At 44.7% G+C, this 18508-nt stretch overlaps 1 protein-coding gene across 1 annotated transcript; it reads right to left on the bottom strand.

Moving 5' to 3' along the window:
• Nucleotides 1-10112: 10112 nt before the first annotated feature.
• Nucleotides 10113-12226, bottom strand: LOC123113812 (non-specific lipid transfer protein GPI-anchored 14). The gene is made up of 3 exons (XM_044535124.1): nt 11739-12226; nt 11544-11648; nt 10113-10624 (listed from the first exon to the last, which is right to left on the bottom strand). Exons 1-3 carry the CDS (start codon nt 12073-12075, stop codon nt 10515-10517), a joined length of 552 nt encoding a protein of 183 aa, XP_044391059.1. The 5' UTR covers nt 12076-12226; the 3' UTR covers nt 10113-10514.
• Nucleotides 12227-18508: the final 6282 nt, after the last annotated feature.

The following is an 18508-nucleotide window of genomic DNA, read 5'->3' as shown; positions in this document are numbered from 1 at the left end:
CGACACCTCTCTCTCTCTCTCTAAGCATGTGGACATGTTTTTCGATTTCGATTTTCGCTTGAGGACAAGCGAGGTCTAAGCTTGGGGGAGTTGATACGTCCATTTTGCATCATGTTTTCCTACTGTTATTTATGTTGTTTTATTGTATAATAATGCTTTTTGGAGTAATTCTAATGCATTTTCTCTCATAATATGCAAGGTATACACAAAGGGGGAGAATTCTGGTGGCTGGAAATCTGGACCTAAAAAAGCTACATCAAGCTACCTATTCTGCACAACTCCAAATGAGTTGAAACTTCACGAGGATTTTTTATGGAATAAATAAAAAATTTAGAATCAATAAGTACCAGAGGGGGCCCACCGGGTGAGCAGAACCCACCTGGGTGCGCCAGGGAGCCCAGGCGCGCCCTGGTGGGTTGTGCTCACCTAGGCCCACCTCCGGTGCCCCTCTTCCGATATATAAGTCATTTTGACCTAGAAAAAATAAGGAGAGGACTTTCGGGACAAAGTGCCGCTGTCTCAAGGCGGAACTTGGGCAGGAGCACTTTTTCCCTCCGGCAGAGCGATCCCGCCGGGGGGAACTTCCCTCCCGGAGGGGGAAATCATCGTCATCATCATTACCAACAACTCTCCCATCTTGGGGAGGGTTATCATCATCAACATCTTCAACAGCACCAACTCCTATCAAACCCTAGTTCATCTCTTGTGTTCAATCTTTGTGCGGGAACTATAGATTGGTGCTTGTGAGTGACTAGTAGTGTTGATTACATCTTGTAGTTGATTACTATGTGGTTTATTTGGTGGAAGATTATGTGTTCAGATTCATTATGCTATTTAGTACCCCTCTGATCTTGATCATGATTATCATTTGTGAGTAGTTACTTTCGTTCTTGAGGTCACGGGAGAAATCATGGTGCAAGTAATCATGTGAACTTCATATGTGTTTGATATTTTGATGATATGTATGTTATGATTCCCTTAGTGGTGTCATGTGAACGTCGACTACATGACACTTCACCATATTTGGGCCTAAGGGAATGCATTGTGGAGTAGTTATTAGATGATGGGTTGCGAGAGTGACAGAAGCTTAAACCCCATTTTATGAGCTATTCTGTAAGGGACCGATTGGATCCAAAAGTTTAATGCTATGGTTAGAATTTATTGTTAATACTTTTCTCGTAGTTGCGGATGCTTGCGAGAGGGTTAACCATAAGTAGGAGGTTTGTTCAAGTAAGAACAACACCTAAGCACCGGTCCACCCACATATCAAATTATCAAAGTAGCGAACACGAATTAAGCCAACATGATGAAAGTGACTAGATGAAATTCCCATGTACCCTCAAGAACACTTTGCTTATCATAAGAGACCGTTTTGGCCTGTCCTTTGCCTCAAAAGGATTGGGCTACCTTGCTGCATTTTTGTTACTACTATCGTTACTTGCTTGTTACAAATTATCTTGCTATCAAACTACTCCGCTACTTACAATTTTAGCATTTGCAAACATTACCTTGCTGAAAACCACTTGTTATTTCCTTCTGCTCCTCATTGGGTTCGACACTCTTACATATTGAAAAGGCTACAATTGACCCCATATACTTATGGGTCATCAAACCATGATACTTCAAAAGAGATTGTCCATTTTCTACATGAAGTGCATCCAGTTTTTGCCGTAACCCTCTCAACTTTTTAGCACATGCTATGTGGGTGAAATGATGATACCATGCCAACTTTCAACTTTTTCAGAGTTCATTTGTAGTGCTTTTCAATTTCAGGGTCATTTGGCTCAAAAAATAGTAAATACATGAAAAATACCAAATGAAGTCGGAAAAGGTTGAAAATTGATGATGTGGCTTTGAATGGTGCACACCAAAAGTCTGGAGTTAAAATAAGTTTAAAAAATGAAATGCCTTTGTAACAGATGAGTTTTCGTCCTAAACCCTGATACTTCGGAAGAGATTGTCCATTTTGTACACGAAGTGCATCCAGTTTTTGTCGTAACCCTCTCAACTTTTTAGCACATGCTATATGGGTGAAATGATGACACCATGTCAACTTTTAACCTTTTCAGAGTTCATTTGAAGTGCTCTTAAACTTTAGAGTTATTTAGCTCAGAAAAATCAGTAAATGCATGAAAAATACCAAATGAAGTCGGAAATGGTTGAAAATTGATGACATAAGCACCCTAACTATTACAAAGATTCCCTGCGGTTTGTCCAAAGTGGGACTTTCCAGATATGTAAGTCCGGAAACTCACTAGAGAAGAAAGTGATGACAGTAAAGCCGGTCACATCCCAGAGTGGGATCTTTGGGTGTGAAACTTTTCCTTTGCATGTGTCCCTTTGTGCTGTAACCATGGACAATCTTCATCATTTAACTAGATGCTCGGGTCAACATTCACTGTGAAGGGAGCAATTTCATGAAACTTTTCATAACCTTCTGACATGTTTGTCTTGTCATCCACTCCCACGATGTTTTTTCCTTGAAATAACTATGTGGCACTTTGGCTCATCCTATGATGTATTCGCTTCCTTATCTTTTCTTTTTCTCAGCTTGGTAGACACGTCCTTCACATAGAAAACCTGCGCCACATCATTGGCTAGGACGAATGGTTCATCTGCGTACGCAAGATTGTTGAGATCCACTGTTGTCATTCCGTACTGCGGGTCTTCCTTTACGCTACCTCCTGTCAGATTGACCCATTTGCACCAAAACAAAGGGACCTTTAAATCACTCCCATAGTTAAGTTCCCATATCTCCTCTATGTAACCATAATATATGTCCTTTCCCCTATTAGTTGCTGCATCAAAGCGGACACCACTGTTTTGGTTGGTGCACTTTTTATCTTGGGTAATCATGTAAAATGTATTCCTATTTATCTCGTACCCTTTGAAAGTCATTATATTCGAAGATGGTAACTGGGACAGCAAGTACATGTCATCTTCAACAGCATCTTCATGCATGGCATGTGTCTGCAACCAACCGGCGAAAGTCCTCGTTTGTTCGCGTGTAATCCAGTCTTCAGACTGCTTCGGGTATCTGGAGCTTAGAATATTCTTGTGTTCCTCCATATACGGAGCCACCAAGGCGGAATTTTGTAGAATTGTGTAGTGTGCTTGAGTGAGAGAATGCCCATCCATACATATTATTTGATTCGGTCCTAGCGTGCCATTTCCACCCAGTCTGCCATTATGCCGCGATTCAGGAACACCAATCGGCTTAAGGTCAGGAATAAAGTCAACACAAAACTCAATGACCTCCTCATTTTCATGGCCCTTGGCGATGCTTCCTTCTGGCCTAGCATGGTTATGAACATATTTCTTTAAGACTACCATGAACCTCTCAAAGGGGAACATATTGTGTAGAAATACAGGACCCGGAGCGGCAATCTCTTCGCATAGGTGAACTAGACCGTGCGTCATAATATTGAAGAAGGATGGTGGGAACACCAACTCAAAACTGAAAAGACATTGCACCAAATCATTCTCTAACCTTAGTATGATTACTGGATCCCTTCTGAGAGATTGCATTGAGGAATGCACACAGCTTCACAATGGCTAATCGAATGTTTTTCGGTAGAAGCCCCCTCAGTGGAACTAGAAGCAGTTGCGTCATAATCACGTGGTAGTCATGATACTTTAGGTTCTACAACTTTTTCTCTACCATATTTAGTATTCCCTTTATATTCGACGAGAATCCAGATGGTACCTTCATACTGAGCAGGCATTCAAAGAAGATTTCCTTCTCTTATTTGGTAAGAGCGTAGCTGGCATGACCCTGATGTATGTCGTCCTTTCCGTGCATACGTTGCTGGTCCTCCCGTGCCTCCGGTGTATCTTTTGTCTTCCCATACACGCCCAAGAAGCCAAGTAGGGTCACACAAAGATTCTTTGTCACGTGCATCACGTCGATTGCAGAGCAGACCTCTAGGTCTTTCCAATAGGGTAGGTGCCAAAATATAGATTTCTTCTTCCACATGGGTGTGCGTCCGTCAGCGTCATTCGGAACAGATTGTCCGCCAGGACCCTTTCCAAAGATTACCTTCAAATCCTTGACCATATCATGTACATCATCACCAGTACGGTGGCGAGGCTTTGTTCGGTGATCTGCCTCACCTTTGAAATGCTTGCCTTTCTTTCTTACGAGATGCCTGCTCGGAAGAAATCGACGATGCCTCAGGTACACATTCTTCTTACAATTATCCTAATATATATTGTCGGTATCATCCAAACAGTGCGTCCATGCGCGGTATCCCTTGTTTGTTTGTCCTGAAAGGTTGCTGAGAGCAGGCCAATCATTGATGGTCACAAACAGCAACACATGTAGGTCAAATTCCTCCTGTCCGTGCTCATCCCACGCACATACACCTTTTTCATTCCACAACTGTAAGAGTTCTTCAACTAATGGCCTTAGGTACACATCAATGTCATTGTCGGGTTGCTTAGGGCCTTGGATGAGCACTGGCATCATAATGAACTTCCACTTCATGCACAACCAAGGGGGAAGGTTATACATACATAGAGTCATAGGCCAGGTGCTATGATTGTTGCTCTGCTCCCCAAAAGGATTAATGCCATCTGCGCTTAGACCAAACCATATGTTCCTTGCGTCACCTGCGAAGTCCTCCCATTACTTTCTCTCAATTTTTCTCCACTGCGACCCGTCAGTGGGTACTCTCAACTTCTCGTCTTTCTTACGGTCTTCTCTATGCCATCGCATCAACTTGGCATGCTCTTTGTTTTGGAACAAATGTTTCAACCGTGGTATTATAGGAGCATACCACATCACCTTGGCAGGAATCTTCAGGAATCTTCTTCCTGGGGCGCTCGCCCTTGACATCACCAGGGTCCTCACGGCTAATCTTATAGCGCAATGCACCTCATACCGGGCATGTGTTCAAATCCTCGTACTCACCGCGGTAGGGGATGCAGTCATTAGGGCATGCATGTATCTTCTGCACCTATAATCATAGAGGGCAGACAGCCTTCTTTCCTTCGTACGTACTCTAGGGTAATTCATTGTCCTTTGGAAGCATCTTCTTTAACATTATCAGCAACTTTCCAAATCCCTTATCAGATACACCATTTTATGCCTTCCATTGCAGCAATTCCAGTGTGGTGCCCAACTTTTTCTTTTCAGCTTCGCAATTTGGGTACAACAATTTCTTGTGGTCCTCTAACATGCGATGCAATTTCAGCCTTTCCTTCTCACTTGCGCAGTTTCTCTTTGCATCGGCAATGGCCCGACCTAGATCATCAGCAGGATCATCTGATGCCTCTTCTTTAACTTCTTCCCGCATTGCTGGCTCAACTTCTTCCCGCATTGCCGGCTCAGCTTCTTCCCCCATTGTTGTACCATCGTATTCAGGGAACCATGGTCAGGATAACTGTGGTCGTCCTCTTCTTCTTCATTCTCTTCCATCTTAACCCCTCTTTCTCCGTGCTTGGCCCAAACATTATAGTGGGGCATGAAACCAGACTCAAGCAGGTGGACGTGAATGGCTTTTGACTTAGAGTAATTTTGATCATTCTTACAGCCAGCACATGGACAAGACATAAAACCATCCGCCTGCTTGTTTGCCTTAGCCGCAAGCAGAAAAGTACGCACGCCATTAAGGAACTGGGGAGAGCATCGGTCATCGTACATCCATTGTCGGCTCATCTTCATTACACAACACCAAAAAGACCAAATTAATACAAGTTCCATACACATGTATTCTCATAAAACAGCATACAAACTCTCTAGCTAAAGCATTTAAATGCAATGACAAATGCGATCAAGGTCGCAACTAAGGTAACAATTGATCCGACAGCATAATGATACCAAGCCTCACTATCAATGGCATATTTTCCAATCTTTCTAATCTTCAAGGGCATCTTCTCCATCTTGATCTTGTGATCATCGACGACATCGGCAAGACGCAACTCCAATTCCATCTTCTCCTCCTCAATTCTTTTCAATTTTTCTTTCAAATACTTTTTTTCATTTAGAACTAAATTTAACCTCTGGACAATAGGGTCGGTTGGAATTCCTGGTTCACATACCTCCTAGATAAAAATATCTATGTCAACTTGATGGGCATAATTTTTCATAAACAGGAAATGCAACAAATAGTTATAAAAGAGAATATACCACATCTGAATCATAAACCAGACGAGGGCCGACAGAGACGGATATCAAAAGCATGGCACTATGTATAACAAACAACGTATGGGTAAGATAATTATACAAGTAACTATATATCTAAATCACACAAACATCATTTTTTTATATGAAAATATAAGAACAAGAGGCTCACCACAAGGTGGTGCCGTCGACGGGACGGTGCGGGCGATCGACGGTGGTTAGGACGGAGACGGGAAGGCACTAAGTAAACCACACCTACATATGCAAACTAAGAGTTATTTTGAGCTCGAATTGCATATAAATCAAATAAACTACCACATATAATTCCTCCCAAATTACTAAACCCCACAAATTAATAACTATATAGAGCATTGCAAGAGCTAATCTAGCAATGAGAGATGAAAGGACAAAGTTGCTAACCTTTGTGATCACTTCAATGGATGGGGGCCAATCTTGACAAAATTTGGGCAAAATATGTGATGAGCTCGAGGAAGAGGGGAAGAACAAAGAGGAGAGGAAGGAATGAAAGGGAAAGAACAGAGAGCTCGGGCTCGACGAAGGGGTTTATATAGGATGATCTTTAGTCCCGGTTGGTTTTAAAAATCGGGACTAAAGGTGCATCTCTAGTACCGTTTCGTGCCACGAACCGGGACTAAAGGTGTTGGTGGGGCCGCAGCCTGACACCAGCCTGCCACCACCTCTTTAGTCCCGGTTCGTGGCACGGACCGGGACTAGAGGTTCGCCACAAACCGGGATTAATGAGCACAGCCCGCCTAGCCGTTAGAACCGTCACTAATGATCATATTAGTGCCGGTTCGGTAACAAACCGGGACCAATGAGCTGAACATTAGGCCCTTTTTCTACTAGTGTACTGATTCAATAAACCTTGATTTTTAACTGAGAGAAATACTTTCTGATGTTGTGCTACATCACCTTTCCTCTTCGGGGAATCTAACAACTCCTACGTGAGTAGCACAAGAATTTTTGGCGTCGTTGCCGGAGAGTCAACAACTACCAAATCAGGTGCCTGCACACAAAATTCTTATTTGTTTGTTTTATTTCTTGCCTAGTTATATATTCTATCCTTATCTTTCACTCACTAAAACAGAAAAAAAAAGATATATGAATCCTTCTCCACTAGCTGGACTTTTGAAATATCCTAATTATGATAAACCAACTGCTAGTGATGAAAATTTTATTTCTATAAACTCTCTGAAAGAAAAGATGGAGGAAATAACTCTAAAAATATTGTTGGTCATAGAAAAAAGAAGGGGCATTTACATTTATGCCCCTAATTTGCTCACACTCCCATATTTACTCCTAACTTTTTGATGTGCTCAAATTTTCGGAAATCCCTTTTGGAGCTCAGCCTCAAGTGAGGCCTTCAATTCAAATTTGAAATTTCATCAAAATTCATATTTTTTACATTTCAAAAAATGAAAAAAAAATTACAGATATACATGAAGGCATAACACACATGTGTGTACTTTTTCAGTTCAAAATACACTAAAATGAGGGCTGTGCAAAAAAGACAAATATGGGGTTGTTTAACACATGATACTATTCATCCTCCCAGGCCATGAATTTGTCTTTTTTGTACAGGTCGCAACTCAAGGTATTTCATCATGAATTTTTACACACATGTGGGTTACATCCTTACATACATGCATATATTTTTTCATAATTTTCTGAACCATAAAGTTTGAATTTGAATTTTTCAAAAATAAAGGCCTCCATGGAGCTCGGCCTCCAAAACGCCTATCTCTCAAATTTTCCCCTAAAAAGCATCTTAGGTCACGAGAATGCCCTTCCACCTGGTCAAAGTTGTTTGATCAAAAGTTTGAAAATCTATAACAAATTCATATGAACTCGAACGAATGCAAATAAGATATCAAAATGTTCATAAAATATCACCTATACGCGCATGTCATTTACGTTCATCACCTACACGTGCATTTATTTGAATTCACCTAAATAGTTTTTTAATGTTATATACCTTAAAAAGCTTTAAAGAGTGCTTTTGTCATGAACGTAAATGACATGTGCATATAGGCGATGTTTTTTATGAACATTTTAATATCTTATTTTGGATAATTCTCAGTTTATATGAATTTGTTATGAATTTTCAAAGTTTTGGTCAACCAACTTTGACCAGATGGAAGGGCATTTTTGTGACCTAAAAGGCTTTTTAGGGGAAATTTGAGCAGATCAAAAAGTTAGGGGTAAATTGAGAAGTGGGCTCGAGTTAGGGGCACAAATGTAAATGTCCCAAAAAGAATGAGGACAAAAATATGGTATCGACTATATGCAAGTCGCCTGAATTCTGATTCCATGTAAGTTGAATTTGTGACAAACGAATGTGGAGCAGAATTAAAATCTACTTGCACCAACATCTTATTAGATACTTTTATACATCCACTCAGCCGTTTGCAACCACAAAACAAAAGCCCACCAAATGCCCACATTGCTTGGTCTAGAGCATATCAAAAACTGACCTCGTAAGACTCAAGATAAAAAAATTAAGCTTTGTAAAGAAGAATTAATTACTACAATTGGTATTTCTCATCAAGAAGAAATAAAAAAAATGACAAATTTCCACACAGTTTACACAGAAGTTGTGTTTTTGTATAATATTAAAGAATAGGCATATAATATTGGAATTTTCGCAAAAAACGAAATCTCTAAGAAGGAATGCATTAGTGATGTTGGTACTACCTTTAAAATGAGAGAAAATAAATAAAATCAAAATAATAAAGTTTTCCAAAGAAGAATGAATTACGGGCATTGGCATTATCCTTTAAGCAAAAAGAAAATGGACAAAAAAACTTGCACACAACTTTGAAGTGAAATTGCACTTTTTCCAATAAGCAAAGTATAATCATATAATAGTGCAATTTTCACACTAGTATAACTTACACATATTTTTCAAGTACTTGCATGTATACTTCGAGACACAAATATAAAAAATAGTTTTTTCCCAAAGAAACAATGAATTAATGGCATTGGTATATGCTTTAAAAATACAAAATAAAATCTAAACTATATTAAAAATAAAGAAAGAATTTGCACATAATTTACACATAAATTGAATTTTAAATTGTGTGCAAGAGTAAACATATGATAGTGTACTTTTCGCCTAAAAAGTTTAGTAAGAAAATAAAAGAATTAGTGGCATTAGTATTAGCCTTAAAGAAGGAAGGAAAATAAATAAAGACTAAATTAATATTAAAAAATCTAAGAAATAATGAATTAGAGGGATTGTTATTTACCCTTTTAGAAGATATATATAAAAGTTGAACGCAACTTCGCGCTCAAATTTCACTCTTTGTAATATGCATAGAATAAGTGTATAACAGTGCAATTATCACGCTCTAGTATATTTTACACACATATTTTATATAGTACTAACGTGTGTACATTTACACTCATGAAAATCCCAAAAATACCAATAAAGAAAATGAAAAAATGACTAAAAAGAAAAGAAAGTATAGAAGAAAAATGCATAAAAAATAGGCAATGGGTAGCAAGCTCCAAGCCCAATAAGAAGATCAGCGGCAAGTGAAAAATTAAGCCCAAAAATTTACTAAAGAACACAAGGGGAAAGAGGACAATACAAATCTTGCTAAATGAATCAACGGTCACAAAATTGACTTACACAAATTTAAAAAACATGCAACTTACATACAACTAAAGTGGAAAGTGTCATATAAACACGACGGGTAGGCAAATATGATTAGGTGTCGTCTAGTTACCTCCACCATAAGAATCTACGATCTTATTAATGTGTTATAGCTTATTATGATGACACAATTTAGTCTTGATGGAACGATGGTTTGGACCCTACACACACTCAATGATCATTTTCGGTCATAGATCTACGACCAATTTGACTGCGGTCATTAAATTTTAGTCATTAACGGGTATTTCTTGTAATGAGGAATAAAAGAGTTGACATTCTTCCAGATTCGAGCATGTAACAGCACACCACTGTAAAATACACAATCGTCTAAAAATATATGAAGTACCCATATTAATTACACACTCTCTTGCTCCAGAAAATGGAAGGAAAAGGAAGAGAAATTTCGGTAGGACAATTGTAAGCTTCCAACATCAACTGATCCGACAGTCAACTCACTATCCGGAAAAATAAAAGAGGACAAGAAAGGGATTAAACAGGAACCGGAGAGGCAGGCAACTCACTCACTACAATACACTTTTCCTTCTCTTAGAATTCACTCACTCACTCACTCACTACACAGCAATCAATGGGCCCTCTGCTTGACCAAACTTAAGGCCCATGCTGAAAATTGCACAGCCCAGTCATACGGACACCGCCGGGTGTCCCGACTTCTGATCTCCGGTCCCTCCCTGCTGCCGCTGCAGCCTAACATCACGCGAGAACAAAGAGGGAGGCGAGCAGCGCCGAGACGACGACGGCGAAGGCCACCGCGTGCCTCCCTGCGCCGGCCGCCGCGTCGGCGCTCTTCCCGCCGGAGGTACCTGCAACCAGCCACGGCCAAGGCGTACGACAACGTTAAGTTATTCACGAGTGATTGTTTTCTACAGTGCTGAACAGGATGCTGGTTTTAGTACTGCAAAAGCACCACAGATTTAGGTACAGTGTCCATTTCTTTTCAAACAGAGATTTAGGTACAGTTATGGTTAGTGGTTACCCGCCAAGTTCAGTTAAGATCAGGCACCGAACACCGGCCGGCTGGGTACACGACTGTCAGGACGCGTCCGCTGTTAGGCGGGCCATGCATACCATGCAGGGCATTGACTGATCCCGCCACCACTAACCTCCGGCTAGAAATGAATGCGCGCTGTTGCCAGTATCTTTCTCGGCATAACTGCAGAGTCGCGTGGTCGCTCGCGGTCACACGCTCGTTCACGTCGCAATCGTGCAACCGAGCAGCGGGAAGCTCCTCGCCTGCTCCTGCCCATGCCATATGCTGTGTGCAGTGTGTAGAGTGTGCCGTGCGGTGTACGTTCTTCCGGCCTCATGCTACGCATGCGCGTGTATGATTGACACGCGTTTGCTATTTCTTAGGCGACTGAAAAAGTTCGCTTCGGTCGATTTTAGTACTCCCTCCTTAAACTAATACTCCAAGAGCGTTGAGGAAGCACAGTCCCGAGTCAGAGACAGCGGCGCGTGTCGTTGGCGGAGGCGAGGCAGAGGTTGACAGGTTTGGGTACGAGTGCAGGGTGGTCTAAGCTGCAGCTCGGCCAAGGAGGCGACACGGCGGACAGGGAGGGGTGGCGGCGGTGCCGCCGTGGCAGATGAGTATTAGGCCAGCGTCGGAGGCGTGGGTAGATGACGACGACAGCGGTGGCGAGATGAAGACGAGGGGGGAGGATATGGTGATTTATTTGACAAGGATATGCTAGTTAAGTGTCCAGAGGAGTATGTATAATTTACCGGTGGTGGAGGCGCCGGCGGCGGTGGCGTTCTTGCCCTCGTGCTCGATCCCGTACTGCTTGAAGATCTCGGCCTCCTTGGAGTCCGGCGACATGTTGAGGATCTCTGCACCGCACCCAAAAGCAACTGGCTTATTAGAATGAACGTACGGAGGCGCAGCAGCACCGGCAGGCCGGATATGAATACTCTACGTACTTGGGCAGTCGGAGAAGGTGGCCGGGATGTTGCAGGCGGAGGGGAGGTTCATGGCGCGGGTGACGTTGAACTTGATCCCGAGGGTGGGCTCGTCGCGGTCCTTGACCAGCACGCACAGGCACTTCTTGCTGGCGCCCAGCACCTGCCGGAACCCGGAGCAGCAGTCCGGCGTGGGCGACCGCGCCGTCGCCGCCAGCTGCACGTACGTGAGGCACGTCGCCAGCCCCATCAGCTTGTCCGCGCACTCCGCCCGGTCCGCCGCGAAGTCCGCGCCCGCGAGCCCGACCAGCACGGCCATCAACGCCGCCACCACCGCACCACTACGCCGAGCCGCCATGGCTACCTGCTACCTAGCTTGACCGCACTGCCACAGTTGGCTGGTGAATTTTGTGGGTTTCTCTTGCGTGCGTGCGACGCCGACGATGGATGACAGACTCGAGAGATCGATCGTGCGGTTTGCGTGAGACGACGTGGTGCTGTGGCTGTGGCTGGGCTCGGGTATATATAGAGGATACGTACGCACGCACGGCAGTGTCGCAATGTGATTGATCATGGAGAGGGTGATTAAATGGAGACTTTGGAGTTAGTTGGGGAGGTGGCTCTAGATTGCGTGGGTGTGCGTTTGCTCGTGGCCTCGTGGGGCGCGTACGTACTGTGGACTGTACATGTATCATGTATGGGTCGAGCAAGCTAGCTAGAGGTCGAGAGCTACGGTACGGACGTCCAATCAGACTTGAAAATCATGTGAGCAAAAGTTCTAATCGGACACGGCAAGCATATCCAAAAGATGTCACATTTCTTAGGGCAACTCCAATGCGAATCGCCTAACATGGGTTACCAAATGTCCGTGTACACGTTTGAACGTGTCCAGAGACATCGAATGGGGTGCCAATTGTTCAACCATAGTCATGAAATTTGGACAATGGCCTATAACACAGTGGGACAGACGGCTCGTGAGAAAAATGAGATGAGTGAGAGCATTTGCAGCCGTACTCCCTTAATTGACCAGGCGGATGGCCCGATCTGTGCCCAGCCACAAAACCGTGAAGCAGCGAGCCTTTCCAAACCGGCCACGAACGTCGGGCTGATCGGCGCACGTCAAACCTAGCCCAAATCTAAGGCAGGTATGGGAAGACCGGACGCGTCTGTCATGTCGAACCGGCCCATCCAGACACCATATAAATCCTCACCCAGACGAAATCTAGACCTCACTCAAACCAACTCACTCCACTCCACTTCTCTCCGTCTCCTCCTCTCCCTGACCACTCCACTTTTGATCCATGGCGAGCAACGGCAATAGCGTAGCGTCTGGCTAGGGATCCTCCGTCGACAACCCCATGAAGTAGGAGTCCTTGTTACACGACGCGGAACCGGACGATGTAGAGGAGCTTGCCCTCCGCATCGCGTTGCACTGGTCACGGCTAGGACCAGGCGGCATCGAAAGCTCTGGCCCTGTGTTGCCCCCCTGTCGCCCGATCCGCCGCTCAGCGCAACTCTCCGCCTTCTCTACCAACTCCGGACGGTGTCGGGCGTCTGAATCAGAGGCGCGGGCCGCAGCGAAAGGTAGTGGGCGAGGGAGAGGGCAGTGACAACGGATGAAATGTCCTCGCGCCGGTCCGGCATGAAGCGCGTCGGTAGATCCAGAGGACTTGCTCCTCGGTCGGTAACTCACTACGATAGAGACCAATGTGTGGCATCTCCACCCCAGGAACACCATGGCGCTCTGGCTCGCCATCGAGCAGTCAGAGCGGGAGAGGGCGCCGCCAGAGCCAGTGCCGCTCAGCTAGAGAAGGTGCATGAACGCGCGGTTCGGGGGATGGCTGGCGGCATCTCTTCGACGAGGACTCCGACCTCTCTGATGGCTCCCACGGCTCCAGCCCTGTCGACGACACCCCTCCGGACGCCTACGCCTACACGGAGTGGTACAACTGCACCAACGACTATCCAACGATGAAAAGGTGATTTTCTCTGCTCTTCTCCGTTTAGTTAAGTTATTAAGTTGATTTTAGTAGATTTCTGACCGTCCGACGATGAATTCTATATTTTGGTCCGATGAACTGTGATGTTCATCTATGCCAGTATGCGACTTCGTTGTTCTATGTCCGTTTGATGCTCTGTTTGGTATCATCCTTTACATAGTTTCGCTTATGTTGCATGGATTTGGAGGACCGGCTTTAAGGTACATGGATGTGAACGCATGCATTTGAAAGGTGATTGATCACTGTCTACGTGTTGGGGATTTGATTAGCTACCTCCGGCTGTAGATGTTGTAAGACACATGAACTCTGGTCCAACTAACAGTAGTGGATCAGACTTATGTTCAGACTCCCCGTGGAAGGTTTTGGAGGAGAATACGACTAGCCATTAATTAAAAGTTAGCCCTATTCTCTTTTTTTTCTAACAAACGAAGACCTGTTCAATTATCGTTTTGGTTAAACTGTCCGAGTTAGCCAGCGCCATGCCTGCGGTGCGTACACGCTGGAGCTGCAGTCATGGGACAGTGCAGCATAGGCCCCGGCCAGCGGTTTCTGCAGGAACTTGACAGAACCTTTCTTAGAAGACAAGCGATATGCACATTTCAAACACGTGCATGCATGACTTCTACTAGTATAAAATTCAGCACTAACGCTACAGACGGCGAATGCTGTGTGTCATTCATGCCTAACCGAACGACTATGACAAACCCCTAGGGATGGGGATATTAGAAAATACGCGGAAGATTCGTCGCAGAAAGTACACGGAAGAGACCACTTTTTGTTAATGAGGCTCATCATTGTGGCTAATCCTGAGGGCATGACTATGAGCACACCTCACCATGTACTGAATCTGGAGATCAAGGACACGCACACCGAGGCCATCAGATTCATCTCGATTGTCGCGCCACGATCGGTCGTGGTCACCTTTCCACAAGCACCTACCGTCTCTTTTTGTCTCGTGTCTAGCCCACTGCACCAGTGCTTCCGCCACCAGCACACGCCTCAGCGTTGCCGCGCCCTACGCCAGCTCGCCGCCGCCGCTCGTCACCGAGCACCCGCCTCACCCCGCCACCGAGAGAGGGGAGAAGAAACCCTGCCGACGACGACGCTAGCGGCCTTAGTCCGGCGGCGCACCCAGGCGGCGACGTGGGGAGGGGCTTACGGAAGAAGGCTGGCGGCGCTAGGGTTTGCCCTCCTAAGCCGTGCATGGAAATGGCTCGGGAGAGGGGAGGGGGAGCTATCCGTCTCACAACTCATCGTATTTTTATTGGTCCTCTTTCCTTCGTCGCATGCTTGTTGTCCTTCTTGATCATATCATGGTCTTCTTGTCCCTTTCTACCTTGTAGACATAACCATCATCATAAGGTTTGCCAAGCGAATTGAGAGCTCTCTATACGTTTGGCACGTGTCTAACATCCCTTCACATGTTCATCAACACCATCATTAGTCTTGATCTTGACATCTCCAATGCCCACAATGTACTAGGCACATCATTGCCTCCAATATCATCGGACTTTTAGGTACTGAACCACTCTTATTTAGGCGTCACATGATAGGAGATCGTTGTATCTAACATTCACACTTCATTGGACTGCTCCCTTCATCTGGTCAGCATGTCATCATCTGAATCACTATGTGAACATGCTACCCCACTAGCAGTTCCATCAGTCTTCTTCAACGTTGGGCACTACCTCCTTATGCAACCATATTCCTTACAATGGTAGCACTACAACCCCTTCTTCTTGTTTTGCCTATCCTTCTCCTTTCTACTACCTTGATTATACCTGGTCACAAGGCCCAACACCTTCACTGCTTCCAATACCTTCGGCGGTACTTTTCTTCTCAAGTTGATCGTATGATAACAGTGTTGTCTAATCTTGCTTGCAGTGACGGTACTCTTGCCATATGTCAAAGTAGTGATCAAGTTTGCATCGGACCACGGTAGCAAAGACATTAGAAGTAATGTCACACCTTCATCCACTACTTTAGCATCTAGCCAAGATACATTCTTTGCTGGAGGGATGTCTGGAGGCTGATTCCACCTCCGGAGAGTGGGATTCTTTGCCATCGACTCTATAAACTCATTCTCCACCCCTCCATCTCTATCATGTTTTACTATCCATGTGTGAGTAATTGAATGTAGGCACATATGATGGATGTGAATTGGATGGTGTCAATCATGTAACAGTAATAAAATCTTTAGGGTTCTGATCCATGGTATGGTTATTTGCTACTGAAATAACATTGCTATGATTTTGTTATCTAAATGCCTATTATTAGGGCCAGAGTAGTATGGTCTCCTATTAGAACCACATTTTATAGAATATCTATGTGTTTGGGTTGTACCTGCAAAGTTGTATGCACCTATTATAGTCTCAACCGGCGACCCCGAGGATGACATGCCATGATATCAACATGCGGTGCTTTAATTTGAGAAGTTCATGTATTCATAAAAAAACAATATTTTGATCTATTTGCCTTGCAAAAAAGACATCATAACTACCTTTAGTTTCAATTGTGACCCTGGTGACATGGGAGAGTAGGAAAATACATGTTGGGCAAGTTCTTAGAAATACGATACTACATGCTACAAAAGTTAGAGAATATGAGTCAGGAAGCATGCCCATGTAATTTGCACTATGTTATGATTCATGCCGTCCATGCAACGCACGCATTATCCATCGCCATGTACTCCCTCCGTTCCTAAATATAAGTCTTTGTAGAGATTTCACTATCGACCACATATGGATGTATATAGATGCATTTTAAGGTAGATTCACTCATTTTGCTTCATATGTTGTTCATAGTGTTAGGGAACGTAGCAGAAATTCAAAATTTTCCTACGAGTCACCAAGATCTATCTATGGAGAGACTAGCAACGAGAGAGAGGAGAGTGCATCTACATACCCTTGTAGATCGCTAAGCGGAAGCGTTCAAGAGAACGGGGTTGAAGGAGTCGTACTCATCGTGATCCAAATCACCGGAGATTCTAGTGTCGAACGGACGGCACCTCCGCGTTCAACACACATGCAGCCCGGTGACGTCTCCCATGCCTTGATCCAGCAAGGAGAGAGGGAGAGGTTGGGGAAGACTCCGTCCAGCAGCAGCACGACGGCGTGGTGGTGAAGGAGGAGCGTGGCAATCCTGCAGGGCTTCGCCAAGCACCGCGAGAGAGGGGGAGGGAGAGAGGTAGGGCTGCGCCAGGGAGAGGTCAAAACTCATGTGTATGCAGCCCCAAATACCACAATTATATATAGGGGAGAGGGAGGGGGCTGCGCCTCCCCTAGGGTTCCCACCCCAAGGGGTGCGGCTGCCCCCAAAACCCATCTAGGGTGCGGCCAAGGGGGAAGAAGGGGGAAACTTGCCCCCCCAAGTCAGGTGGAAGCACCCCCTCCCCAAACCCTAGGCGCCTTGGGCCCTTGTGGGGGGGCGCACCAGCCCACCTGGGGCTGGTCCCCTCCCACACTTGGCCCATGCAGCCCTCTGGGGCCGGTGGCCCCACTTGGTGGACCCCCGGGACCCTCCCGGTGGTCCCGGTACATTATCGATAACACCCAAAACTTTTCCAGTGACCAAAACAGGACTTCCCATATATAAATCTTTACCTCCGGACCATTCCGGAACTCCTCGTGACATCTGGGGTCTCATCCGGGACTCCAAAAAATATTCGGTAACCACATACAAACTTCCTTTATAACCCTAGCGTCATCGAACCTTAAGTGTGTAGACCCTACGGGTTCGGGAACCATGCAGACATGACCGAGACGTTCTCCGGTCAATAACCAACATCGGGATCTGGATACCCATGTTGGCTCCCACATGTTCCACGATGATCTCATCGGATGAACCATGATGTCAAGGACTCAATCGATCCCGTATACAATTCCCTTTGTCTAGCGGTATTTGTACTTACCCGAGATTCGATTGTCGGTATGCCGATACCTTGTTCAATCTCGTTACCGGCAAGTCTCTTTACTCGTTCCGTAACACATCATCCCGTGATCAACCCCTTGGTCACATTGTGCACATTATGATGATGTCCTACCGAGTGGGCCTAGAGATACCTCTCCGTCAACCGGAGTGACAAATCCCAGTCTCGATTCGTGCCAACCCAACAGACACTTTCGGAGATACCCGTAGTGCACCTTTATAGCCACCCAGTTACGTTGTGACGTTTAGTACACCCAAAGCATTCCTACGATATCTGGGAGTTGCACAATCTCATGGTCTAAGTAAATGATACTTGACATTAGAGAAGCTTTAGCATATGAACTACACGATCTTTGCGCTAGGCTTAGGATTGGGTCTTGTCCATCACATCATTCTCCTAATGATATGATCCCGTTATCAATGACATCCAATGTCCATGGTCAGGAAACCGTAACCATCTATTGATCAACGAGCTAGTCAACTAGAGGCTTACTAGGGACATGGTGTTGTCTATGTACCCACACATGTATCTGAGTTTCCTATCAATACAATTATAGCATGGATAATAAACGATTATCATGAACAAGGAAATATAATAATAATAACTAATTTATTATTGCCTCTAGGGCATATTTCCAACAGTCTCCCACTTGCACTAGAGTCAATAATCTAGTTCACATCACCATGTGATTAACACTGATAGGTCACATCGCCATGTGACCAACATCCAAAGAGTTTACTAGTGTCACTAAACTAGTTCACATCACCATGTGATTAAGACTCAATGAGTTCTGGGTTTGATCATGTTTTGCTTGTGAGAGAGGTTTTAGTCAACGGGTCTGCAACATTCAGATCCGTGTGTAC

The sequence above is a fragment of the Triticum aestivum genome, chromosome 5B (genome assembly GCF_018294505.1).
Source record: "Triticum aestivum cultivar Chinese Spring chromosome 5B, IWGSC CS RefSeq v2.1, whole genome shotgun sequence".
NCBI classification, from domain to species: Eukaryota; Viridiplantae; Streptophyta; class Magnoliopsida; order Poales; family Poaceae; genus Triticum; species Triticum aestivum.
This window is presented reverse-complemented; position numbering and strand designations above follow the sequence as displayed.